At 42.7% G+C, this 27,939-nt stretch overlaps 1 protein-coding gene across 11 annotated transcripts in view; it reads right to left on the bottom strand.

Annotated features, from left to right (window-relative positions):
* Nucleotides 1–27,939, bottom strand: part of IGF2BP2 (insulin like growth factor 2 mRNA binding protein 2) — a 190,399-nt gene that overhangs the window by 48,736 nt on the left and 113,724 nt on the right. For 8 of the 11 annotated variants that reach the window (XR_003118045.1, XM_025375003.1, XM_025375006.1 and 5 more), the window contains 3 exons: nucleotides 6,094–6,142; nucleotides 4,414–4,465; nucleotides 227–290 (listed from right to left, as the gene is read on the bottom strand). Coding sequence is in view for 10 of the 11 variants with exons in the window: in XM_025375003.1 (XP_025230788.1) it covers nucleotides 227–290; nucleotides 4,414–4,465; nucleotides 6,094–6,142 (165 nt within the window). In the remaining variant the exon portion in view is untranslated. Of the gene's footprint in view, nucleotides 1–226; nucleotides 309–4,413; nucleotides 4,466–6,093; nucleotides 6,143–27,939 lie in introns of all 11 variants that reach the window. The other 3 variants (XM_025375002.1, XM_025375007.1, XM_025375009.1) reach the window with 2 other exon arrangements.

Here is a 27,939-nt window from a genome sequence, read left to right as displayed (position 1 = left end):
CCTGGAGCTCCACTGACATGTCAAAGATGGCAGGAACACCCTGGAGCCCTACCAACATGTCAAAGGTGGCTCAGACGCCGTGGAGCTCCATGGATACATCAAAGGTAGCAGATATCCAGCTCACAGATCTGCATCTTTTTAGAAAACATTTAAAAACACAGAACTCAATGGAATTCAAAGATGAAAACAAATAAATTTAAACAGAAATAAGCCCAAATCTGCTTACATTTTTGCTTCTTCCCTTGTTGCATACGTGACGTTGACAACGGCGGTTTCTGTGTCTGTGTTGACTAGGGAAAAAGCAAAAACTACACTGTCATAGGAAAAAGCACTGTCACCCTCTGGCTTAATGTAAACAGACAAACTTTAGAGAAAAACGCATAAAAACCCTCATCACACTGGCTCCATAGTTATCTGAATGTCTGTGTTTATTCATCTGAGTTCACAGTAATTTGTAATCAATTGTACATAACACATTCGTGATCAATCGTATAAACAACTCAGAACCATATTTTCCACATATTGTATAAACACTTTTATACGAATATTTTGTATCAGTACATTTTCTTTGTATCTTTTATTTCTAATGTCTATATAAAATTGCAGTGAGTCAAATGTACCATGACGTGCCTAACCACTCCCCAATTGTTGGCAAGTAGGCTGTTCCCACTATTTGCTATTCTAAATAGTGTTGCTAAAAATCACCTTTGTTGCAAACATTACTGGATTGTGTGTTCTTCTGAATTACTTCTTTAGGCTAAAATCACAGAAGAAAAGTAATGCAGTAAAAGAACACGATGATTTTTTTTTTTTGAGACAGAGTCCTGCTCTGTCGCCCAGGCTGGAGTGCAGTGGCGCGAACGAGGCTCACTGCAAGCTCCAAGCTCCGCCTCCCGGGTTCACGCCAGTCTCCTGTCTCAGCCTCCCAAGTAACTGGGACTACAGGTGCCTGCCACAATGCCCGACTAATTTTTGTATTTTTAGTAGCGACGGGGTTTCGCCATGTTAGCCAGGATGGTCTTGATCTCCTGACCTCGTGATCCGCCTGCCTTGGCCTCCCAAAGTGCTGGGATTACAGGCGTGAGCCACTGTGCCCAGCCGCCACGATGCTTTTTAATGCGTATTTTCAGACTGGTCTCCTAGAAGTTTGTATCAATTTATTGCATCACTATCAAAGTATGAGTTTTAATTATAATTTGCATTAATTCTTAAATAATTGGATATACATATAAAACAATAAGAAAATGTTTTAATTTAAATTATTCATTCATTGACAAGGTTGAACCATCACTATTTTTGTTTCCCTTTGACTGAACTTTTTGACTGTGTGAATTAAATCTAATAAATAAAACCGACAATTCTAATTTCCTTGGCTAAAAGAGAAAAGTATAAACTCTATGACTGGCCAATAAGGGATTACTCTTGTGAACTGTCTTATCATAGATCATAATTTCTTGCTTCTTCTTCTATAGTTAGAAATTAAAAATAAATTCAAATGCCAGAGAAAACTGTCTCAATCCAAGCCAGTAAACTTAAACACCAAAAATATATGTTTCCCAAAACAAACACAGGTGACTAGATCAATTCTTCCCTTTAAGACATTTAAGCTGTTGGGAGTTTGGAGTTAACAACAACATAAAGTTAATAAGAATTCAAGAAAATTATGATAAAGCTGCTGTCCAAAGTAATAATAAAACTGTATAATGTACGATTCTTTACCCTGGACCCATGCTTGAGCTTCAAGAATTCGATAAACCCCTCCAAAATGATTCAAACTGGTGGAAATGTGAATTTTTCTGATTATTTTATAAGATTTGCAAAGGGACCTGAGACTCCAAAAAACTTAAGGACTACTGTTAAAAATACTGTTTGTTAAATAACTTTAAAGTAGTTGCAGCCTTTATGGGTTGCAGGGAGCTGTATGTAATGCTCAGAAAGAGCTGCCACTGAGAATGACATGAATAAACCCGAGCTCAGCCCTGGCCTTTGCCTGGAGTGTCCATAGCACACTTTAATTAACACTTAACCCAGAAAAGTCCTCACAGTGCAAAACAGGGGAGATGCAGCCCATAACTGTCCTCTCTCAGTGCTGACACAGAGAATGCTACAAAGGTTTCATATTTGCTGCTTTCTAGTGCTACAGATGAGACTGTAGACTCCCAGAAAGGGCTGGGTTTGAACCTCCTGAATAAAGCTATCCATTAGAATTCTCAGATTCTGTGGTCACTTCTTAGTCATATTCTCTGTTCTTCAAAGATGTTAGTCTTCAGGAAATCAGGCAGTTCTTTCATTCTGCGACGAGCTAAGCTCCATTCAAATAATTTATTTCACTGGACATGAAAGTTCTATAAAGTTGCCTAAAACTCTACTGAAAATATTTTCCTGCTGAATCAGGAATCACTCATGTAACAGGACAAAACAATAGCCCAACAGTTCTATCCTGTTGTTGTTAGGCAGCTAGAAACTGGGGGTTCTCTAGGGCACAGCTGCCCTGGGAGCTGTAAACTGCCCCAGGGACCTGCCATATATTTTTCTTGTGTAGCATTGTCCTGAGTTTATAATATAATCTTAATTAGTAACTTTTACAGGTTCATATCTGCAAGGCCATATTGCCTACAACATCCAATCACTACAATGTCTTCTTTTCTGCCGGGCATGGTGGCTCACGCCTGTGATCCCAGCACTCTGGGAGGCCGAGGTGGGTGGCTCAGTTGAAGCCAGGAGCTTGACGCCAGCCTGGCCAACATGGTGAAACCCCGCCTCTACTAAAACTACAAAAATTAGCCAGTCATGGTGGCACTCACCTATAATCCCAGCTACTAGGGAGGCTGAGGCACGAGAATCGCTTGAACCCGGGAGGCGGAGGTTGCAGGGAGTGGAGATCGTGCTCCTGTGCTCCAGCCTGGGCAACAGAGTGAGACTCCGTCTCAAAAAAAAAGAGAGAGTCTCCTTTCCATGTTGAAGGAAATAAGAACTAAGAAATAGAATCCTTGTAATCATGTCTTCTTTCTGAGCTCTTTCCCTTCACCTTTGGGCATGGGCAGGCAGCAGCATGAAACTGAATAGTATCTGAATAATTACTGCTTTTAAACTATTAAACTGGCAGAATAGATCACATACAAGAAAATAGGTTATTTGCCATTTTTCCTAAGTGAACTTGAACAATCCCTTAAGCTTATGTATGACTCTGCTGTCTACGAACGCCTTACACAGGTTCTCTTTGGGTGCCACAACTATTCGGTGATACAGGAAGGGTAGAAACTTTTCTCTCAATTTTACACTTGTGCATACTGAGTCAGTGAGGTTAAGTGACTTTTTCAAGGGTTTGCAGTCAGTAAATGACTGAATTTACACATTCTGTTTTCTAGGTCAAATCAAAAATAATCTTGATCACGTATTATTGCCTGTGACGTCAGGAGTTTGGAATCTACTTCTCTGGGACTCTTAAAGAGCTACATAAGATAACAACTTTAGGTACCATTGTTTTTCTTTTAAAAATCACAGTATTTCATGCTTTAGAAGATAAAAAGAAGCTGGCAGGAAGAAAAGTATCTTCTGAGCATTTTCAGCACCGTTCCTTAGACAGGTGTTCTCAAACTTGAGTGTACACAAAAATCACTTCGGGGTTTTTTTTTTTTTTTGAGACGGAGTCTCACTCTGTCGCCCAGGCTGGAGTGCAGTGGTGTAATCTTGGCTCACTGCAACCTCCACCTCCTGGGCTCAAGCGATTCTCGTGCCTCAGCCTTCCAAGTAGCTGGGATTGCAGGCATGCACCACCATACCTGGTTAATTTTATATTTTTAATAGAGATGGGGTTTTGCCATGTTGGCCAGGCTGGTCTCGAACTCTTGGCCTCATGTGATCTGCCTGCCTGGGTGTCCCAAAGTGCTGGGATTATAGGCATAGGCCACCACGCCTGGCCTCGGGTGCTTTTTTAAATATAGATTCAAGAGCTCTTCCCTGCAAGACTCTTACTCAGTAGGTCTACAGTAAGCCCTAGGAATCTGCATTTCACAAGCGCTTCAAGGGATTATTGGTATAGGAGTCCTATTCGTTGGGTAACACTCAGTCCAAGACATTAGGGATCTGTTTCTCTTATCCAGGAAAAGGAAAGTAGCAACCGTGTAAATCCAATTACTCCTAAGTGAATTAAGCTTACCCTAGCCTGAAAGCACTTGAGCACACTGCACAGTATATGAGAAACAGCTTGTAAATAATATTCCTCGAAAAGGCAAACTATATAGACATAGACAGAGACAGGTATCTCTAACACATAGATGTAAATACATATACTCTAGGAAGTTTACTTCAAAGAAATATGAACTTAATATTTCTCCCTGGAGTTGACCTAATCTATAAGAAATAACAGGTAATATCTCACTCCAAAACCAGGCTAACTTCCTCAGTTATTACCTTGTTCCACATTCTCCACTGTCCCATATTGAGCCAAAAGTCCATCCAACACCTAAAAGAGAAAGTTTCCATGTCAGAATGGGAAGGCAAGATCATATGTACAAAAAACACTACAGTGATATCCCCCCGCAAATGAATTAAAGAAAAAATAAAAAGATGGTTATAGGAATAATCTAATTAAATTGATATTTCAGGTCTTCCATAAAAACAGAACTGAACAAACATATAGGACCTTCATTCGCTTATTGGCTCCCAAATAATCTGTTCACTAAGGTTACACAGCAGAATTTCAGTCTTAGTAACTGTTAACAATCACATTCATCATGATGGTTGGAACACACTACTCTTATAATGAGAAGCAGAATAAAGTACAAGGCTCACTCCACTTTCTTGAAATATTTAACAATTCTTTTACAAGGATCTCTTCATTTTCCAAGGTAATAGGATGTGTACGTTTGAAATTTTCCATAATAATCAGGTTTTTTGTTTTGTTTTGTTTTGTTTGAAATGGAGTCTCCCTCTGTCACCCACACTGGAATGCAGTGGCACCATCTCGGCTCACAGTAACCTCCACCTCCTGGGTTCCAGTGCAGCAATTTTCCTGCCTCAGCCTCCTGAGTAGCTGGGACTACAGGTGTCCGTCACCACGCCCAGCTAATTTTTCTATTTTTAGTAGAAACGTGGTTTCACCATGTTGGCCACGCTAGTCTCAAACTCCTGACCTCAGTGATCCTCCTGCCTTGGCCCCCCGAAATGCTGGGATTTACCGGCATGAGCCACCATGCCCAGCCAATAATCTTTTTTTTTTTTTTTTAAGTAATAAAAACATTAGATAAAACATTGTTTCCTTTAAGGCACTGTGATTTTCTTTGGGTTGAGGAATAAAATATAGGGCAGTTTGTTTTTAAATAATGCAATAAGGCCACTCCTCATATTCTTATTTTATTTTAAGGTAGAAATCTTATAAGCTTTACAACTCTGAAAACATAACTTAACTGTTACAGCAACTAATTCAAAACAAACAAAAAATTCTGCTAAAACCAACAAAGACTTTTCTACTTTTGTTGCCTTTTCATCAACTTTTTTTTTTTTTTCAAATTACAATCTGGAAAGATAAAAATCTTTTTTAAAATCATGAGATACAAGGCAGGTGGATTGCTTGAGCCTAAGAGTTCGAAGCCAGCCTGGACAACATAGCAAAACCTCATCTCTACAAAAAATACAAAATTAGCCAGGCGTGGTGGCATGCATCCATAGTCCCAGCTACTCGGGAGATTGGGGTGGGAAGATCCTGGACCCGGCTGCAGTGAGCCATGATTGGGCCACTGCACTCCAGCCTGGGTGACAAAGTGAGACACTGTTTCAAACAAACCAACCAACCAACCATGAGATACAAATCACGAACCAGGTATATATTTTGTTTCTTGGCTTATTTGCTGGTGCTTGGTAGCATGGTACTTGAAAAGAGAGAGCCTGAGGGATCAAAGTACACATTCTATGAAAGAAACAAATACCACCCCAAACTCATTACAGATCACATACATGAGGGTACTGAAAAGAAAGAGGCAGGACGCAGAAGCTTTGTGGGCAACTCTGAGGCCCTCTAATTCCTAAATGTAAAATGGAACTAAAGAAGGGAGAAATGTCTCATCAACCCATTAAAAGTTGACACTGGCTTACCTCCCACTGCAGGTGAGGAGGGATGTTTCGAATCTGAATTTTCCTGCTCCTGTAAAGACAAAACCACAGACTATAACACTTTCTCCAGGACACCAACTATAGCAAATAATAAAAACCGGCTTAAATCTGTCATTTGAGTTGCTTTCTCACTGTGTTCACCATGGCATCAACAAAAAATTCCTAGTGTGAATCAAGAGCACAATTGTTTGGTTGTTGTATTTTTCGAGACAGAGTCTCGCTTTGTCGCCAAGGTGGGGTACAGGTGGTGTGGTCTTGGCTCACTGCAACCTCTGCCTCCCGGGTTCAAGTGATTCTCCTGCCTCAGCCTCCCAAATAGCTGGGATTACAGGTGCCCACCACCACATCTAATTTGTGTGTGTGTGTGTGTGTGTGTTTTTTTTTTTTTCCAGACGGACTCTCGCTCTGTTCTCCAGGCTGGAGTGCAGTGGCATGATCTTGGCTCACTGCAACCTCTGCCTCCCGGGTTCAAGTGATTCTCCTGCCTCAGCCTCCTGAATAGCTGGGATTACAGGTGCCCACCACCACACCTGATTTTTGTGGGCTTTTTTGTTTTTTTTTTTTTAGACGGGGTCTCACTCTGTCATCGAGGCTGGAATGCAGTGGCGCGATCTCGGCTCACTGCAACCTCTGTCTCCCAGGCTTAAGCGATTCTCCTGCCTCAGTCTCCCAAGTAGCTGGGATTACAGGCATGCACCACCACGCTCAGCTAATTTTGTATTTTTACTAGAGACGGGGTTTCACCATGTTGGCCAGGCTGGTCTCGAACTCCTGACCTCAAGTGATCTGCCTGCCTTAGCCTCTGAAAGTGCTGGGATTATAGGCTTGAGCCACCGCGCTGGCCTCATGAGCATGTTTTAAGGTTTTCAATTACTTTGAGGGGTGGTGGGGGGGAAGAAATCCCAAGAAGCTTTAAAAAAAAAATCAATAATTTAAATACAGATTCATCTTTTCAATTTTCTACCAAAGTAGTTAGAATGTAAGTCATCATACAGATTCTATTTATAGAATTATCCCCTTCTTCCTCAAAATACATTGGCCTGCAACTGACCCTACCCCAAAGTGTACCTAGGCTCAAACAGGACAGGTGAGGTCATATATGGTGGGCTTCAACAAGATCAGGTTTAGCTGCCCCCTTATCTAACAATGCAAAATGTCATTTAAAAATATTTTTATGGCCGGGCGCGGTGGCTCAAGCCTGTAATCCCAGCACTTTGGGAGGCCAAGACGGGCAGATCACGAGGTCAGGAGATCGAGACCATCCTGGCTAACACGGTGAAATCCCGTCTCCACTAAAAATACAAAACAAAACTAGCCGGGCAAGGTGGCGGGCACCTGTAGTCCCAGCTACTCGGGAGGCTGAGGCAGGAGAATGGCGTAAACCCGGGAGGCGGAGCTTGCAGTGAGCTGAGATCCGGCCACTGTACTCCAGCCTGGGCGGCAGAGCGAGACTCCGTCTCAAAAAAAAAAAAAAAATATATATATATATATATATATATATATATATATATATTTCTGAATAGGTAATACAGAATACAGTCCTAATTCAAAAGTTAAAACACTATAAAAAGTTATACTGTGAAAAGTCTCACCACCCCCTTCTTTCACCAGAAATACTTTTTACACGTTATTTGCGTATCTTTCAGATTCTTTATGCAAATAATAGCAAATGTGAATATATATTCATATTTTCACCGTTTTCTTACAGAAATATCTGCATATTCTACACATTCTCTGCATCTTGCTTTTTTCACCTAACAGTCCTATTCTTAACATCTTTCTCAAGGTGGAGGTAGAGAGCTTCCTCATTCTATTTCATAACTACGTAGGTATCCTGGAGTATATTTAATCCATCCCCTACTAATGGACATTTGGGCCTTTTCATTCAGAGGCTTTCCCCAAGACATCCCGCTGGTCTGAAAGCTTTGAATGACTTAGATTGTTTCTTGTTTTCACTTAAGCATTAAAATCAGACAGAAAAAGAACAGTTTAATTATGTAAGTTTTTTCCCCCTTTGAGAAAATGCTGGATCCTGGAAATAAAGCATTTAAATTTTAGAGAGGTTGTTTTAATAGAGGAGCTTGACACTGAAATCCTATAAATACCATTTTGTGGGGGTTGCCAGAAAAGGGATGTGGTGTACCACCTTGTGGGGTCAGAGATACTAAACAGTGGTTACACACAGTCACGTGTTTCTCCAGGGCTTTAATCTGGGCAATAGCCCCAGAGAGAAATGTTGTTGTTGTTGTTGTTTTTGAGACGGAGTCTCGCTCTATCACCCAGGCTGGAGTGCAGCCGCGCAATCTCAGCTCACTGCAAGCTCCGCCTCCCAGGTTGACGCCATTCTCCTGCCTCAGCCTCCCGAGTAGCTGGGACTACAAGTGCCCGCCACCACGCCCGGCTTTTTTTTTTTTTTTTTTTTTTTTGTATTTTTAATAGAGACGGGGTTTCACCGTGTTAGCCAGGATGGTCTCGATATCCTGACCTCGTGATCCGCCCGCCTCGGCCTCCCAAAGTGCTGGGATTACAGGCTTGAGCCACCGCGCCCAGCCTCAAAGAGAAATGTTAGATTCAAGCAGAGAGAGAAAAGGAGAGACACACAGAGAGAGGTACAGAGATGGAAGAAATAAATGGGGAAATAATGAATTAAATGAGGGGCTCGTTTTCTCAGCTCCTTTTTATGGAATGTCATGGGGGGCAACCCCCCTGCTCTAGCTCCCATACACTACTTCAGTCTTGTCTATTTTTTAAAATGTGAATGTATTCATGCTTTACTAGGGCTGCTTTAATGATTAGACAGAATCACTAATTGTGCATCAGGATGGAAAAAGAACCAAGAACTAATTTCTACCTCTATGTTGTGAAGGCTAATTCCCAACATGGGCTTTGGCAATAGTTCAGAAAAAAACAGCCAGCACCATCCCATACAGTGGCTACATAGAAATTCTCTATGGAAGATGTCACCAAGTCTAATAGTGTATAGAAAAGGCATCAGAATTTTCAAGAAAATAAAATATTTCTAAAGAAAAATATTTTTGTTATTTCCAAATAAAAACATTGACTCCAACTGCTAACCAACAATTTACTGGTAGATATTCTATTGGAAGAAACTCATGAATGAGCACAAAGAGATGTGAACAAAGACAGCTACTGTAACCTTATTTGTAACCAAGATTGCATACAATCTAAATATTCACTGAGAAATGAATACATACATCATAATACAGCCTAATATAGAATATCATGCAGCTCTTAAAAATGAAGTTGACAAGCATGCACTGTCATAGAAAAGTCTCCAAGGCATGCTGTTACGAGAAAAGAGGTAATTACAGACTAAGTTGATCATGCTTTCAAAAAGCACAAAACCAAACTACCTGTTATTCAATGTGTATGTGTGTAAATGCACAGAAAAAGGTTGCACCAAGCAGATTTAGTTGGTAAAAGGATACTGTTATTTTAGCTACTAATTTTTTAATTTATATTTTTTTAAATTATTAAACTTTTAACAGAGATGGAGTCTTGATACGTTGTCTGCTGGTCTTGAACTCCTGGGCTCCAGTGATCCTCTCACTTTGGCCTCCCAAAGTGCTAAGATTAAAGGCATGAGCCACCATGCCTACCCTTATTTATTTTTTTTTAATTGAGAATATATTCACATCTTATCCTACAGGCTTTAAAACACGAACAATGAAAACATCTATTAGGGTTGCCTTAATATACAAGATTTATTTTTTTTAAAAGTATCCTGGAATCTGCTAAGTAAAAAAAAAAGAAGAAAAAAAAAACAAGCCTCATTTTCTCCATAATTACACTAGGTATTCTTGAAATCTAATACAAGTAAAAGTTGTTTCTCATCCTCACTGTCGCAGAACTATTAATGTATGTGGCAAACACTTCATTCGTAGTGCAAAAGTAGGAAAATTCTGCCCTATGCTGATTACCCCAAATACTAACTGAATGCATCTAAAACAATGGTATTTCCCTGTAATAATTCAAGTCAAGACATCAGTTCACTAACTGGGAATGTCCTGCTTCGTTAAGACAGACACTTGGAGGAATAATCTCTAAAAAGCTAGACTGGCGTACTTCTAATCTCAGATCAGATGGAAAGGAAGAAAAGGAACTGAGAACTAAAAAGAGAAATGGAGATCACTATGGTAGAACCAACTAACCTGGAGTTCAGTTGGTCATTTGGGAGACTATCCTGAGGGATTATCTTTCAGGGTCATGAGCAATTAGGATCTCTGAGATCTGCTGACTCCTGCGGCATCATCTGGACAGCATGCCTTCTCATCAGGGTACCCAGAAGGCCTGTCTTCTTCCCCAGGAGGGACTTCGGCATGTCCTTCAAAACGCAGCTCACACATAATGCCTGCTGAGCTTTCCAGAATGTCTCCAGAAAGAACTGTTTCCTCTGCACTTTTCAGCTTTTCTGGCAGCTCACTCTTTGCCATTATTACTCATCTGCTAGTGCTGTGCCTCCTCAAGCCCCTCAGTGATTTCATCAAGGACAGGTTCCTCGTTTACTATTCCACTGTCTAGCACGAAGTCTCATACACAGGGGCTGAGAAGAGCACTTCTGCTGCTGGCTGTGGTCTGTTCATGATGAAGACCCTCCAGACCCCATCCAGGAAAACAAATTGTCTATTTTTTTCTTTGCCAGGTAGTCATCAAGAGAGGGAAGGAGGTGTTTGTTTCCCTCCTTCCTTTAGACAAGAAAGGAAAGTATTTGGCTCAGTCTCAAATGGGAATATGGATCTTTCTCCCTGAAACTGTGCCCTGCTTTAAAAAAGCCAAACACACAGTAACTTAGGAAAGTGATTGGTAATAGGAAAATAATTCTTTGTCCCTTAAAATAATAATTTCACAGTTCCAATATGTTAAAAATGAAACCAAGTTTCTCTAATTACAGATAAAAGGCATTTCTCACCCTCACTGCCACAGAGCCACAGAACTATTACAGCCGTCTCCCAGCTGGTCCCTCCGTCTTTGGCCTGCACCTCCTCCTGTCCCATCCACTCCTCACCTGGCTGCCAGTCACTTTCCCACACATGGAGAGGGCTACTCCTGCCTTCCTTGACTCCCTGCTGCTGCCTCCTCCCCATCTCTATCTTTAAACACTCCTGCCACACCAAGTCCTTCCACCTTCAGTTCACAAGTGTGCCGGAATGAGCCTTCAACTCCCTCAGCTCACCTTCAAACAGAAGTAAAAAGAGCAGTGGGAACATGTCTTTATTTCACCTTCATTTTAACTGGAAGCAGAATAAGACCTGAAGTTAAGCAAAGGGTGCTCTTTAATACAAATATACAGGTTCTTTCCCTGTGGCTTTCGGATTCAGGAACTCAGAACTTCCCACTCTCAAATTCAAGTAAACTAAGTGTGTGGGAAAGGGCCACCTACCAGGAAACGAGTAATGCAGCCCTGGAGCCATCCTGCTTTGCTGGGGAACTGGCTACCTTTACCGATTCTAGACTCTGGTCAATTGGTGATTATAGCTCACATGTGTGGACTATCAAACTGTAAAGAACTACAGAATAAAATATATGTAATCCCAGCTCATCTAACTAATTTACAGTTGATGGGTTCCAAGGACTTTCAACATATAAATGCCTCAGCGTACATTTTATAACATGTTATATTTATAAATGTTATATTTGTGCTGTAGATGCCCAGAGGTAACAGAAGGTTCCGACTGAGTGAATTTCAGATAAGCTAGATGTCCACTGTTATGAATTTCAAGGGCCTGGCAGAAATTATTTAGTCATGGTGGAATTTGTTTCTTAAAGTAAGTAGGCAATCAGCCAGGGAAATAAAATCATATTTAATTATTGAGGAACCTCATGAAACTGAAGAACCATTTCATCTGTATTATTAAACAACAACAACAAAAAAAGTTGGGAGGCTGAGGCAGATGGATCACTTGAGGTCAGGAGTTCGAGACCAGCCTGACCAACATGGTGACCCTATCTCTATCAAAAACACAAAAATTAGCCGGGCATGGTGGTGTGCACCTGTTGTCCCAGCTACTCAGGGGGCTGAGGCAGGAGAATCACTCGAACCTGGGAGACGGAGGTTGCACTGAGCTGAGATTGAGCCACTGCACTCTAGCCTGGGGGACAAGAGAGAAACTGTCTTAAAAAAACAAAACAAAACAAAACAAAACGTAAAACACCTGCTTTGGTGTGAGGAGGATAATGCCATAGTTTTCAGGCATATGGTCAACTAGCCACAAGTCTATCAGCTACCTTGAGAACTCTAACCCAAGCCTTGGCTATGCTGTGGGTCTGACTAGAGAACAAATTAATATGAATTGTGGGAACCCAGCTTGTAGGATTCCAGCTTCCATTGGAGAATTAGGCCAACTAAGAACTGGATGATTCCCAGGTAACTTTTGGGCAAGAGAGGCAACAGAGGGCCTTGTGAGAGTGTCCTTTGGGTCTCAATAGGGGATTCTACCCAACTAGGTCCCAGCTGTTTCCACAGCATTTCTGAGCTCCATCAGATGATAAAAGGGATTTCCTTACATGCATTACCTGTAAAGAGAGGCAGGTATGCTAACCAACCCCCAGCCGGGACAGAAACCACCAGCGCTCCCAGCCCTCCTCCCCTTCAGTGCTGCAGTCAGATTCCAGTCTATTGCATGCGCTCATTAGTGTGTGTTTCCTATTCCTCATTAGTCTGAAAGTTCCCCTAAAAACTTCTGGTCATTCTGTACAAGGGACATCCTGTGCTAAATTGAACTAGGACCTAGAGCTGCTCAAGGAAGCAAATAAATCACCAGTGATAGCCAAGTCCAATCCTCTACCCAACTGTCTCTTTTTTTTTTTTTTTTGAGACAGGGTCTTGCTCTGTCACCCATGCTGGAGTACATTGGCATGATCTCAGCTCACTGCAGCCTTGACCTCCCAGGCTCAAGTGACCCTCCCAACTCAGCTTCCTGAGCAGCTGGGACTACAGGCCCAAGCCACCATGCCCAGCTATTTTTTGTAATTTTTGTAGAGATGGGGTTTCGTCATATTGCCCAGGCTGGTTTTGAATTCCTGGGCTCAAGCAATTCACCCACCTTGGCCTCCCAAAGTGCTGGGATTACGGGCATGAGCCACCACACCCAGTCCAACTGTCTTTTAAAGTTCTCTCTCGCTTTCTCTCAAACCCAGATACCACACAGGAGGATCACAGAGACTGACTGAGAGTCAATGAAAACAAAATTGTTTAGTCACTTTCTTTGTTGCAACATGACTAAGAACAATTGTCTCTATGAAATCCAAAATAAAACAAATATATTAGAAACTAAATGTGTTCAACACAAATAAACTGTTGAAAATGAACAAAAATCAGTTTGGGTTTTTTTTGAGAGAAAAAACAAATGATAAATGTAAATCCTTGTGAATATGAATAGTGTTGTGAGTCAAATCATAAAAGGATTAAATCAAATACTGTGGTGACCTGCTGCAAAGGGTTGTTTTTTGTTTTTTTCCCCCCCAAGACAGAGTCTTGCTCTGTTGCCCAGGCTGGAGTGCAGTGGTGCGATCTTGGCTCACTGCAACCTCCCTCTCCCGGGTTTAAGCGATTCTCCTGCCTCAGCCTCCTGAGCAGCTGGGACTACAGGTGGGTACCACCACACCAGACTAATTTTTGTATTTTTAGTAGAGACGGGGTTTCACCATGTTGGCCAGGATGGTCTCGATCTCCTGACCTCGTGATCCGCCCGCCTCAGCCTCCCAAAGTGCTGGGATTACAGGCGTAAGCCACCGTGCCCAGCCCTACAAAGGAGTTTGAGCCAGGAGAACTGCAGTTATGAACCCAGTAATTTTCCTTGCTCTATAAACTCATGTTCACAAAACCATAAGCTCCAGAACAGCCCTCACAACTCATGCTTCCTGGGCATTCAGAGACAGAAACTCATGAAAGTTCATTGCTTGAATGAAACAGAAAAAAAAATCACTTAAGGCCGGGCGCGGTGGCTCAAGCCTGTAATCCCAGCACTTTGGGAGGCCGAGACGGGCGGATCACGAGGTCAGGAGATCGAGACCATCCTGGCTAACACAGTGAAACCCCGTCTCTACTAAAAATACAAAAAATTAGCCGGGCGTAGTGGCGGCGCCTGTAGTCCCAGCTACTCGGGAGGCTGAGGCAGGAGAATGGCGTAAACCCGGGAGGCGGAGCTTGCAGTGAGCCGAGATCGCGCCACTGCACTCCAGCCTGGGGGCAACAGAGCGAGACTCCGCCTCAAAAAAAAAAAAAAAAATCACTTAATATGATGTGTCTTGGTCCACTTGGGCTACTATAACAAAACTCCATAGACTGAGGTTATAAACAGAAATTTATTTCTCACAGTTCTGGAGGCTGGGAAGTCCAAGATCAAGGTACCAGCAGATTTGCTGTCTGCTTAGGGCCTGTTCCTCATAGAAGGCACTGTCTAGCTGTGTCTCTGGATGGAGGAAGGACTAGATATCTCTCTGGGGTCTATTTTATAGAGGTACTAATCCCCTTCATGAGGGTTCCACCTTATGATCTAATCAACTCTGCAAGGCCCTTAATACCACCACCTTGCCGGGCGCGGTGGCTCAAGCCTGTAATCCTAGCACTTTGGGAGGCCGAGACGGGCGGATCACGAGGTCAGGAGATCGAGACCATCCTGGCTAACACGGTGAAACCCCGTCTCTACTAAAAAATACAAAAAACTAGCCGGGCGCGGTGGCGGGCGCCTGTAGTCCCAACTACTCGGGAGGCTGAGGCAGGAGAATGGCGTGAACCCGGGAGGCGGAGCTTGCAGCGAGCTGAGATCCGGCCACTGCACTACAGCCTGGGCGACAGAGCGAGACTCCCGTCTCAAAAAAAAAAAAAAAAAAAAATACCACCACCTTGGGAGTAAGGATTTCAACATAAGAATTCGCGGGGGTGGGGGGACACAAACTTTTAGACCACAGCAAAAAGCAACAGTCTGAGACTGTAATTCATTTCTCTCTCCACAGCCCTCTCAGAGCCTACTAGCTCACAAAAAGACCTAACACAATTCTAGATTCCTCTTTTGAGGAAACCATCAAAGATTCTTCATTGTTTCCTGTTGAAAGGAGCGGAGCCGGCCGTGGTGGCTCACACTTGTAATCCCAGCATTTTGGGAAGCCAAGGTAGGAGGATGGCTTGAGACCAGGAGTTTGGCACCATCCTGGGCAACATGGCAAGACCTCATCCCTACAAAAAGAGATGGTGGATAATTCCATAATACTATTCCTTTTTTAATTATTAGCCAGGCGTGGTAGCACATGCCTGTAGTCCTAGCTACTTGGGAGGCTGAGGTGTGAGGATCACTTGAGCCTGGGAGGTCAAGGCTGCTGAAAGCTGTGACTGTGCCACTGCACTCAAGGCTGGGCAACCAAGTACTGAGTAAGACCATATCTCTCTAGCAAAAAAAAAAAAACAAGTGGAAGGAGAAAAATCAACGAGTCAATGGATCATTACATGATGTTTAGCTGTCTATGAGAAGACTGGTTGGATGGTTACTCTTGGACAAGATGGTGAAGGAATTCCTCTATTGGGTCAGAGGAGAACTTGCATGAAATGACCATTATGTTTCATTCCACCTTCAGGATTCTATAAATCTTTTGGACAGAATTGTAACAGGAAGGTTAAAACCATTTCCCATTAAAAGGAAATTAGCATGCTTGCTTATAGATTGAAACCATCACGCACTGTTGTAGTGAAATAGATCACCAGATTTCTCAGAGATTCCTTTTTTTTTTTTTTTTTTTGGAGACAAGGTCTCACTCCAGTCACCCAGGCTGGAGTGCAATGGCGTGATCTTGGCTCACTGCAGCCTCGGTGTCCTGGGCTCTAGTGATTCTTCCACCTCGGCCTCCCAAGTAGCCGGGATGACAGGAGCACACCACCACACCTGGCTAAATTTTTGTATTTTTATTAGAGACAGGGTTTCTCCATGTTGCCTAGGCTGGTCTCAAACTCCGGGGCTCAAGCGATCCACCTGCCTCAGTCTCCCAAAGTGCTGGGATTACAGGCATAAGCCACTGTGCCCAGTTAAGAGTGAATATTTTAGCTCTTTAAAAAGGACATCACTTAGTCAAACGTGGTGGCACGTGCCTGTAATCCCAGCTACTCAGGAGGCTGAGGCAGGAAAATCACTTGAACCCGGTAGGTGGAGGCTGCGGTGAGCCAAGATCATGCCACTGCACTACAGCTTGGGCAACAAGAGCGGAACTCCGTCTCCGGGAAAAAAAAAAAAAAAGGACCTCACTATCTAAAATTCTGCTTTTAAAAATTTATATTCAACGTTTAATGAAGGGGTTTTTTTTGAGACGGAGTCTCACTCTGTCACCCAGGCTGGAGTGCAGTGACACAATCTCAGCTCACCACAACTTCTGCGTCCCAGGTTCAAGCTATTCTCCTGCCCCAGCCTCCTGAGTAGCTGGGATTACAGACGCCCAACACCATGCCCGGCTAATTTTTGTATTTTTAGTAGAGACAGGGTTTCACCATGTTGGCCAGGATGGTCTTGAACTCCTGACCTCGTGATCCACCGGCCTTGGCCTCCCAAAGCGCTGGGATTACAGGCGTGAGCCACCCAAGGGGCTACTTTACTGGAATAGTGGTGAATAGCACGACTATGTGAACTGAAGGAAGACTAAAAATCCATATAATTATTCCAAGAAAGATGATAGCTTTTTGGGAGGAGGGGGTCAAAGACCTCATTCAGAAATCAAACAAAAACAAAAACCCTAACACAAAAAAATTGTGATTATCCTTATAAAGGTTTGTGTACAATTCCCTATGATAATACCAACTCTCCCTTCCACCATCCCTCTCTTCAACTCATTCTGTGCAATGTAGAGAAAGAAATGTAGTTTTAGCTCAAGTTTTACTAGAACTTCTCCATGGGCTTCACTGAACACTATCTTTTCCCCATTTCTCAGTTTATTTTATTTGATGAAGTCTAATTAAACATTTCCGAGGTAAACCCAAAACATTCTTCACAGCGTGTTTAGCATGAAGGTTTTCCCAAATCACCGTTACTACTGACATTCCTGGACGCTAAAGCATCTTATTTAAGCCTTACCCATTTGAATTAGGTGTTGTTATTCCCATTTTTCAGAGAAATGCACTGAGGAGCTGATGAGTCCCTTGTCTGAGTCTCACAGTTAGGGATCACCATTAGGGAGTGATATTTTTGACTTGTGGTCTTTATACATTTAAAGTTTTGCTCTTCAAATGTCACTGGAATTATTAATTCACCAAAAACAAAATTTACATTTCAGGCATGTATTTTAGTTCAATGAGTTTTGGTCAAGATGTCCCCCTCCACTGACAAACATTAAGAAAACATGCCTTGGGAATGATGTCCAGCTTTTCCTTCTCAGCATCAACCGCACCATAGAGTTGCTGACCGAAAACATCTCCAGGAAGGGTTATTTTGGAAACTTCACTGTGGTAGCTCACTCTTTGCTTCTCAAAAGGATTTACTTAAATATAAATGCTCTTTAGAGAGGTGATAAAGGTATTAACTGTAAACTCCTTCACGGATTAGCCGACTTCTGGTTGATGGTCAGGCTCCCCTGGCACACAGTGGGGTGCAGCACATACATGGAAGGGCCTGAGGGTGGAACAGTGACACAAGAAACACCTGCTTATCCCTGGCCCCCAACCAGGGCGGTGCCGAGCCTCATGGGACCAGATCAAGTTTGAGAACCTTCCTCAAAGCATGGATTGCTCTACAGGGAAGGGCGGAGTGAATCCCAGACAGCTAGACAAAGTCCTCAGAAGAGCAAGAACATTCATGTGTGCTTGAGTACAAACATGCATTTGGATTCAGGAAGGTGAGACTTTGGGACGTAAGGCTGAGTTTTTACTGAGCCAAAAATCTGCATGCCTGCTTTCAGTTTTTCAAGACCTAAACAGAGTAAAAACCACAAGCATTTTCTTCAATGTTTTAATTCTGCAGTGATGAAAGTTTCAGTTAACAAAATCAAATTGGGTTTCTAGAGAAGTGATTAGTCACCCTTACATGGTCCTCAACTCATTATCTGTAATTAAGACTAACTAGGGTAAAAACAAATATTTACACATAATCATTTGAGCTCAGATAAATAACATGTACAAACATGATACAACAAAAGCTATAATCTAAGTATATAAATGTTTGCCTTGTGTGGCACATGGTAAATACAAAACCATCTTTGTAAAGGCCAAGAGGGTCACATGCCCAATCACCAACTGTGCCATCCTTTCAGCATCTTGTCAATTAGTTTCCAAAAAACTGTTCTGTTTAGTTCTCCAAACAGCACTTGAATCTGTCCCTTTCTTTCCTCCCCTACTACCTGTGTCTTTTTTTTCTCCTTCCTCTTCAGCCCAAGCAGTGTCTGGAGCACAGCATGTGTGCAGCAATCAGCAAGCTCCCCAGGGGTGTTTGCTGCTGGACGCTGGCTTCTTTCTCCTGGCCCACTCCATCCCACATTCTGTCTTTCGACTGTAAGAGGAACATGTGCTTACTAAAGACACTGGTCTTCAAACAGCCAATTTCTTTCATTTCCAGTGTATGAGTGATAAAGTGACAGCAGTTTACTTCTGAAAAGAAGAAAGTATTCCCACCAGTTATAACAGATGTTGATCTTATTCATTATAGTTATGGTGATGAAGGAAAATTAAATTCATCTGTAATATAGCCCTAACTCCCAAGAGAGCAGGAAAGACAGGAGAGGGTTGGCCAAATCACTTGCTCCTCCCTCAAAGAGGAACTCCTTCCTCTTGCCATGTAAATCAAACAGTATCTCCCATCTCACACAAGAGAGCACCATCTTACCTAGCTGAGGGTCAGGTGGAATGAACAATCCAAACCACCTCTACCCAAATGTTTTGACTAGAGGTTAATAGACATTTCACCTCATTCTGGAGAATGGGATGGTCTCTAAGATTAAACTAAAAGCTTTTCCAAATTCATTCAATAAATGTTTACTAAGGACTCATTATAGGCTAAGCACTTATGTTAGGTGTTGGGGTATACTAGTGAACAGAACAAAAATAGGACAATATTGATCTGAGCAATTCTGAGAACTTAATTTCAATAAAGCAATAAAATGTATTTTAGGGTTGGTTACTCAATCCAACTCCTTGCCTTTTCCTACCTCGTATTTTTAGATTTTTTTTTTTTTTTTTTTTTTTTTGCTAAAAGTGAACCAATTATCTTTAAATGCCTATTTCTGCACAGTAGCCTTATAATGTAATAACAGCTAGCAAATGGCATCACAGAGTCACTGTTTCCACACACTATGGGAAAGTTAAAGCTGGGGTAGGTATTGTGTGCATAACAGCATGGGACACCTCCACTGCCCCAGAAGGGTGTCAGAAAAGCTTTTCCCAACACCCAGAGTCTGCTCCTTGGCATTTAACCTCTTAAAGTTTCCTCTGTTACAGGAAAGGATACGTTGGCGAAAGTAAAAGAAAAAAAGAAAAGATCGGCCGGGAGCAGTGGCTCACACCCGTATTCCCAGCACTTTGGGAGGCTGAGGCGGGCGGATCACTTGAGATCAGGAGTTCGAGACCAGCCTGGCCAACATGGTGAAACCCCGTCTCTACTAAAAATACAAAATTAGCTGGGCGTAGTGGCGGGCGCCTGTAGTCCCGGCTACTTGGGTGGCTGAGGCACAAGAAACCCTTGAAACTGGGAGGCGGAAGTTGCAGTGAGCCAAGATCGCGCCGCTCCACTCTAGCCTGGGCAATAGAGCGAGACTCAGTCTCAAAATAAAGAAAAAAAAAAAAAAAAAGAACAAAACAAAACAAAAAACCTCGGGTGATTCTGGTTACTTGCTCCAGAGGGGAAAAGGAAAAGAAATTTTCTTTACTCTATAGGAAAAGTTATTTATCAACAAGGTGAGGGTAGCCAGAAAAATAGCTTCTTACATAATACTAATAAAAAAATAAAACCACTTCATAGGATACAATGAAAAACAAATCAGTGAACATCATCATAAAATGCTGAAGAATATAATTAGCTCTCAAACCTAATGTCACATGATTTGAATACAATAAAAACTACTTTTTAAAACCTTGAATAGCCAACTTTAAAAACAGATGAACAAACTAGGGAAAGGGAGCATATGAATTATTCTTATTATTAAAAGAATTTATCATCTTTTCAAGGATTCATCTGAAGATCCCTTTAAAGCAGTTCTGTAAAGGGGGAAAATTAGAGCAGAGATAACTTTAAATATGCAAATTTGATTTATAACCAATTTGGGGAGACTAGATTTTTGCACAAATAATTTTTCTAGTGGTGCTGATAGAAATCCAAGATTTCTGACCTGTATCCTTCCTGAACTATGCAAATCCTATTCCTATCCCTGCACATCCACAGCTTCTAGGCTACTGACATGTACACAGCAGTCTCTCAGTAAACCTGATAAATGAATGAACATGACAGGGTTAATATCTCTGGTGCTTAAACACAGAATTCCTTCCAGCGGCTGATCCACACTATCTTCTGAGTTCCCTGTCCTACAAAGACAATGAACAGCATCTGTCTCAGTTGGTTCCTGAGTTTTCATCGCTTCCTCTCAAGACAGCACCATCAGCTGAGCAGGCTCCAGCAGGACCCAGCAGCAGAGAGGTGCACATGGGAGTCAATACCTGACTTGAATAGCAGGGAACGACCTACCTGGCTCAGCAGGTGGCCACAGGCAGTCCCCGCTACCACAGCTTCAAATTCCTTTTCCTACATCTTTTTCCTTCACTGGATGCAGCCCAGGAGTGCCTCCTACTTTCAGGACCTTTCCTTGCCTAGAGCCTTGTCCTCAGTAGTATGATTGAGAGAAGGAAGAGAGTTCAGCAGGTGCACTCTCCTTTGCTGTTCACAGGGTCCCAGTCTCCACGGTAGATGAGCTGCTGCTCTCTCTTCTCACTTCCCTTTCATCGAGCTCCAGGATTATGAGAAAGTACTCCACAAACTGCAAACTCTACAAACACCAAACTCCCCTTGCACCTCTCATTCCCAGCTTTGGTCCTGATGTGCTCAGGAGAGTTGGTGCCTGGTTTTCCTATGAAATGTGAATGAATCTGGCAATTAATTAGAAGGCATGACCTGGAGCCAGCATTGAACTGGAGAGAAGCTACTAACGTTATACACAGTGACCTGTAGATTCAGGCTAAAGACCTAGTTCAGGGTAGTTTCAGAAGCTGAGAAGTGCAACTATCAAACCAACAGATTATGCTTCTTTTTTTACTTAATAGCACCCTGATTACCATTACTTACTAAATAAGAATACCTTTGTTCCTTAGTGTGAAATGTAGAATTTGCAATAATCAATCACAAATACTTATGAAAATGTAAACATTTTTATTTACTAGCGTCTCTAAGCAAAGAAAAAGCCTTGATTTCCTAGGGAACAAAGATGTAAGAAAAAATACAAACTTAAATATATTCCCTAGATGCTCTAACTCCACAATTCTCCCCACTCCTAATAAAACATTTTATTGTTACCAAAGGCTACCATTATTCTAACACAAAAGAGAAGCAGAGTGAGAGATATGCCAAGTGGGAACTGGAGGTAAGGATTTGAATCCCAGCTTCGCCACAGACAAGCTGTCAGACAGATGCTGAGTTAGTCATTCAACCTCTCTAATGCTTCAGCCATGAGACAGTTAGAGAAGATTCTTTCTAAATCTATGATTTACCTCATTGTGACAGCAAAACAGAACTGTTGCAAGGAGAAGGTAAGGAGCAGAAAAAAGAGGTATCCCACATGGACTTTAGGCTACAAATAGATGCTGAATTTTGGGAAAAAAATAATACTCTCAACAAATCTTGCATTTCGTTTGGGTCACAATTTTTAACATCCCAATAAATAAGTTAGACGACACACTCGTATTTTACAACTGGATGGCTTACAAATCAAAAACAATGGGTTTGTGACTCTACTTGTGTCATGACCCTAGAGCCTCCACTTACCCATTTCTTCCCTCTCCTAAAACAGGAAGCTTTACGCTTACATTTTCATTACTGCCAGGATACTCTTGTACAATATCTGGTGTCCAGATTTTTAAAGTGTAAGGTTATTTCATGAAATTTACTACAAACAGAGTAGAGGGTGTTGCATAGCCTGCCCTACAGATGAAGTATTTATATCACATGGAGCTCTTTCTGGTTATTTCTAACATCGCGATTCGGTGGATCTCAGCAAATCTGAACAGCTATATCTACCACTCAACTGGTATCTTTGAAATAAATTTATCTTTTAGAAGTAAGTACTACATATTCTTTTTCATTTTCTTTTGAGACAGAGTCTTGCTCTGTCGTCCAGGCTGGAGTGCAGTGGCTCAATCTCACCTCACTGAAACCTCCGCCTCCTGAGTAGCTGGGATTACAGGCACCGACCACCACGCCTGACTAATTTTTGTGTTTTTAGTAGAGATGGGGTTTCACCATGTTGGCCAGGCTGGTCTTGAACTCCTGACCTCAGGTGATCTGCCCATCTTGGCCTCCCAAAGTGCTGGGATTACAGGCGTGAGCCACCATGCCCGGCCCAAGTACTATATATTTTTTGCACAAAATTCAAGAGGTACCAAAGAATAGAGCAGAAAAATTCTCTCTTCTACATCTATTCTTCAGTCCTCCAGTTCCCATTACCCCTTCTTTAAAAAATCCTTCCCAAGTAGTCTATACATAAGCAAATACACATACATTCCTTTTTTTACCCAAACACAAACATTAATGCTCTGTACATGCATTTTTTTTTCACTTAGTATAGGGTAGTATTATTCTTTTTGACAGCTGCATATTACATTTTATGAATGTACCACAATTAAACTGGTCTTCAAGTAATGGACACAAGATGTTTCTAATATTTTGCTATTTCCAAAGAGTAAGTAAATGCTGCAATGAATATCTATCCATCTATCAACTATCTATCCATCCATCCATCCATCCATCCATCCATCCCACTTTGCACATGTGTGAACATATCTTGGAAGATAAACTTCTGGAAGTGAAATCCTAAATTGTAACGTCAACAAACAAAGCAGTGCCGGTTTCCCCATGTATCTGAAAACATGGAGCGATCAAACTTTTTGATTTCTGCCCATCCATAGGTGAAAAATACTATCTTGTTTGCATTTTAATTACAAATGAGGGTGATCATTTTTCATATATTAAAGAGCCTATGGTTAGGTGCAGTGGCTCACACCTCTAATCCCAGCACTTTGGGAGGCCAAGTCGAGAGGACTGCTTGAGCCCAGAAGTTTGAGCCCAGCCTGGGCAATGTAGCAAGACTCCACCCCTACCAAAAACCAACCAACCAACCTATCCCACCCCATTCACTCTGGGAAACTTCACAGAAGTCTTCCTTGCTTTTTCTCAGTATTCAGGCTTTCTTAACTTCATTTCATTTATTCCACAAGCCCTTATCAAGCATGTACTATGTTAGATAGCAGAAAGACAGTGTGAACAACCTGCTCCCAACCAGGAGGCAAGTGGGCAGGGAGTGCACCTCGCATGCCATGCTGCAAAGGGACAAGCCTGCACCACACTGGAGGGTGCCTGAGCAGCAAGACAGACAGGAGGAGAAACCTGGCAGGGAACCAGGGGGAGGCAATGCCTTAGCAAAGTCCTGAGGAATGGGAGGCAGAATAGGCCAAAGGGAAGAGCGAGAGCATAGAGGCATCAGGAAAGATATTCTAAGTAAGGGAATGAGGCACACAAAAGCATGGCAGCCAGGGACAGGAGTCTGAGGAATCTCAAGTCCTCCGGTTTGAAAGGAGCAGAGAATGCTTCAAGGAAAGGCAAGAGAGCAGGCTGGACAGGTTGGCAAGAACTCATGGCAAAGACTTGCTATTTCCTGAGTTAAACCACGAAGGTGATAAACCTTTCACCAAGACTCAGACACGAATCATCACGCCCCACACGAGTCAGTGCACGCCAGGTAAGCACTGGGGGCAGGTGAGCACAGCCAGCAGCACTAACTCTCTTCTCAGAAGATATTTTCTTCTTATTGGCTTTTCATCCTCAAAAAAGAGAACTCTATAGCTCTGAAATTTGCAGTGCAAGTATAATTCTACCCTGTTCTGTGGCTGTGTATATCCCACCATCAGGGCAGTCTTCTGATGATTCCTCATTTCTTTTTTTCCTTTTTCTTTTTCTTTATTTTTTTTTTTGAGATGGAGTTTCATTCTTGTCGCCCAGGCTGGAGTGCAACGGCATGGTCTTGGCTCACTGCATCCTCCACCTCCCAGGTTAAAGAGATTCCCCTGCCTCGGCCTCCCAGGTAGCTGGGATTACTGGCACCCATCACCACGCCCAGTTAATTTTTTTGTATTTTTAGTAGAGACGGTGTTTTGCTATGTTGGCCAGGCTGGTCTTGAACTCCTGACCTTAGGTGATCTGCCCGCCTCAGCCTCCCAAAGTGCTGGGATTATGAGCCACCAGCCACCAGCCACCACGCCCAGCCTGATTCCTCACTTCTCTTTGACATGTGGCTGCTAGGTCCACTTAACCAACAAATTAAATGCCTCTGTATCTTCAAATAAAAGCATCTCCCCAATTACTATTCTAAAACTCTTCTATTTTTAACAGGTATTTACCACACTTCTTGAAAGCATAACAAATAGATCCATTAAATATATTAGGAGTGTTTTAGGTTAGTAGAGGGTATGATTGAATAACATGATTTAAAAAAAAAAAAAACAACCCACCAGAACTTTTATTTTTTAGTACACATGAATAAGGCCTCCCTAAAAGTAATGCTGTTAGAAAACTATTTACTTATTCCGACAATGATTCCTCTGCCCAACGTATTTTTGGAATTCTTTTAATGATATTTTCTGCAGCATTTATCCAATAAACACTGATGTAACTGATTTGCCTTTTGCGCTACAATACAATCTTATAAATATGCTCTGTGTTAACACAGAATATCCCTCTTTTCTTTCCTCTCCCTCTTTCCATATTCAACAGAAACAAAGAAAATCTCAGAGGTCTCTTCTTATGTCTCCGCTAACAATAAAAAGAACAGCTTTGTGGGGAGTGGGCTGCTTTGTTCTGTAGCCCTCCTCAGATGCCAAGACTGCTGGGCTGGTCACCATACTCATGTCCTCAGTAAGGAATTTACCTCCTACTTTTCTTCAGGGGCAGGCAGGGAAGCACAGCACCAGCCCTCAGCTGTCTTGGGCTCCCTGATCTGGTTAAGGAGAGTGTATTTACTCAGGGCCATGGTGGTGCATGGGGGAAGCCAACCCTGTCAGCGCTGGCTGGTCATCAGAATGGAAGTGGGAGGACATCCTTCATTTCCAGGTCATGCCTGGTTAACATTTCACCTTAACTGAGGGGCCGACGAGAGGCTATACACAGCCTGGATCAGAGCTCCCACAGCCCTTACCTGGTGGCTTGTTTGCGGAGTTTATCACATCCCATTGTAACGCTGTTTACATCTCTGCTGCCCAGCTAGACTCCGCCTCCTGTGATTTTCTCATCCCACCACCCAGTACTTTACAGGTTCAACGGATGACTATAAACAAGTGAACAGATAGCAGGAGTGGCTGCCCTTATGCCCACAGAACTGGGCCTCTCAATTCAGCCCATGTTGGTCATTTCAGATCATCTGAATGTAAATCTGTCTCTGACCAGGCTTCTTGCAGGCCTTTGGCAGCCGTGGAGCTCTGAGAGGGAATGGTTTCCTGAGGGCTGGTCACCCTGGTCTATTTATTGGGAGGCCACGAACAGAGAGAGTGGGCATCAGGACCAACGGGCACATGGCCACCACCCAGATACATGACTCTGGCATGTATTTCACTTCTCTGGGGCCAGATGGCCTCTTCATAAGATTCTCCTCAGTGCCGAGAGTTCTTCAGTCCTGCCTGCTGACTTCCCTCCAGGACAGAACAGATGCCTCTTCCTCCCATAGATATGATGCAAGAACTGAGCTGTCCAAGCAAAAAAAAAAAAAAAAAACCTTTGAAGGAAGAATTTCTGTGCTGTGAGTGGTTTATTCTGAGAATAGGACTCAAGTTTTAGAAATCTTTGTTCAATGTCAGAGATAGAGCGACTGTAATCTGTGAGCCAAGAAAAAAGGTTTGCAAAGACTAGAAGAAAAGAAGCCCATGGGTAAGAACTTGTAAAAACATCTATAGCAAACAAGAGTTCCAAGAGAAAGACTAGGAATCAGCAGGCCCACAGGAGCTGGAGAGCGAGCTTTGAAACGATACAGAATTAACTGTCTAAGGGGCATTAACTGTCCACTCAGGAGGCTGAGGCAGGAGAATCGCTTGAACCCGGGAGGTGGAGGTTGTGGTGAGCTGAGATTGTGCTACCACATTCCAGCCTGGACAACAGAGAGAGACTCTGTCTCAAAAAAAAAAAAGAAAGAAAGAAAGAAAAAGTCAGAAACTCCCTCCTGGAACTGGCGGATGGGTAGGGTTAAATCTGAGTGGAAAACGGAAGCAGGAAGACGGGAAGAGCAAAGCCATGATCACAACCTGAGATACTGAGACGATGAACAAGGAGCAGAAGTGATAGCAGAGATAAGATCTTGTATCTTTTGGTGTCAAGAAGCACCATTTTGATGGGCTATTCTGGGCTTCCCAGACCTTCCCAAGGAGCTGCTCCTTACAGCTTACAGGACCACATTCTTGGGAAGCCACAAACCCTAATCATGCCTTGCCAGGTGGGACTCAGTGTGGACCGTGGTAGGACTGTGATGGTCAGAGAAGACCTTGGGTGGGGAGAGGAAGCAGACAGAGGGAAAAATAGATGTGTCTAGACAAGAGAAAATAGGGTACATCTAATGGGGAGACAGATGAATACTAAGTGGGGACAACTGCAGAGGCATTATTTAATAAGGTGAAGAGTTTGCACTGATACAGTAGGCTATGGGAGATCATTGCCGGGATTTGCACAAGGCAGTCATTTGTGATTCCAGTTATTTGTAAGATAAGGATAGTGGGGCATGACAAAGCTCTACAAAACTGTAAGATACTGCATATCTTTGATGAACAGTAGTATGAAAGACAAAACAGATTGGGTTTGCTAGAATAAAGGTGCTAACAAGATGGCTGTCACGAGCAATCTGCTGCAGCAACAGGCTCAACACCCCTACGCAGAGCTCTTCCTTCATGTGCTTCATCTTATTTGCATGAACATTCCTAGGAATTAAGCAGAAAAAAGGCAGGGATGAGCTTGCAAAATGACCAGGAGTGTTGACTGGGGAGTGAAAATTGGAGTACAGCCTGGGTGTGGTGGCTCACTCCTGTAATCCTAGCACTTTGGGAGGCCGAGGCAGGCGGATCACCTGAGGTCGAGACCAGCCTGGCCAACATGGTGAAACCCTGTCTCTACTAAAAATACAAAAATTAGCCAGACGTGGTGGCGCACACCTGTAATCTCAGCTACTTGGAAGGCTGAGGCAGGAGAATCACTTGAATCTGGGAGGTGGAGGTTGCAGTAAGCCAAGACTGCGCCACTGCACTCCAGCCTGGGCGACAGAGCAAGACTGTCTCAAAAAAGAAAGAAAGAAAGGAAAGAAAAAAAGGAAGGAAAGGAAGGAAGGAAGGAAAGAAGAAAAGCTGGAGTACAAAGAAGTGAGCCTTGATAGAAACAAACTCAGATGAGAAAAGCAAGCCACATTGAATAAATATAAACTCAAACTCTGGTGTGGAAACAGCTGCAGATGTACAATTCTGACTGTCCCTTCTAAAGTGAAATCCCCTGGAAAGTAGGAAAATATTCTCCCCCAGGCAACCTTCCATCAACAAGGAGCTTGTGGGCACTGAGCGTAAAGCAGGGCATTGAACCTGTGTCCTATCTTCAAGGAGTCTTCAGGCTCTGGCCACAGTCT

This window comes from Theropithecus gelada, chromosome 2, assembly GCF_003255815.1.
Source record: "Theropithecus gelada isolate Dixy chromosome 2, Tgel_1.0, whole genome shotgun sequence".
NCBI classification, from domain to species: domain Eukaryota; kingdom Metazoa; phylum Chordata; class Mammalia; order Primates; family Cercopithecidae; genus Theropithecus; species Theropithecus gelada.
The sequence above is the reverse complement of the archived record's forward strand: the minus strand, read 5'-3'. Positions and strand labels throughout refer to the sequence as shown.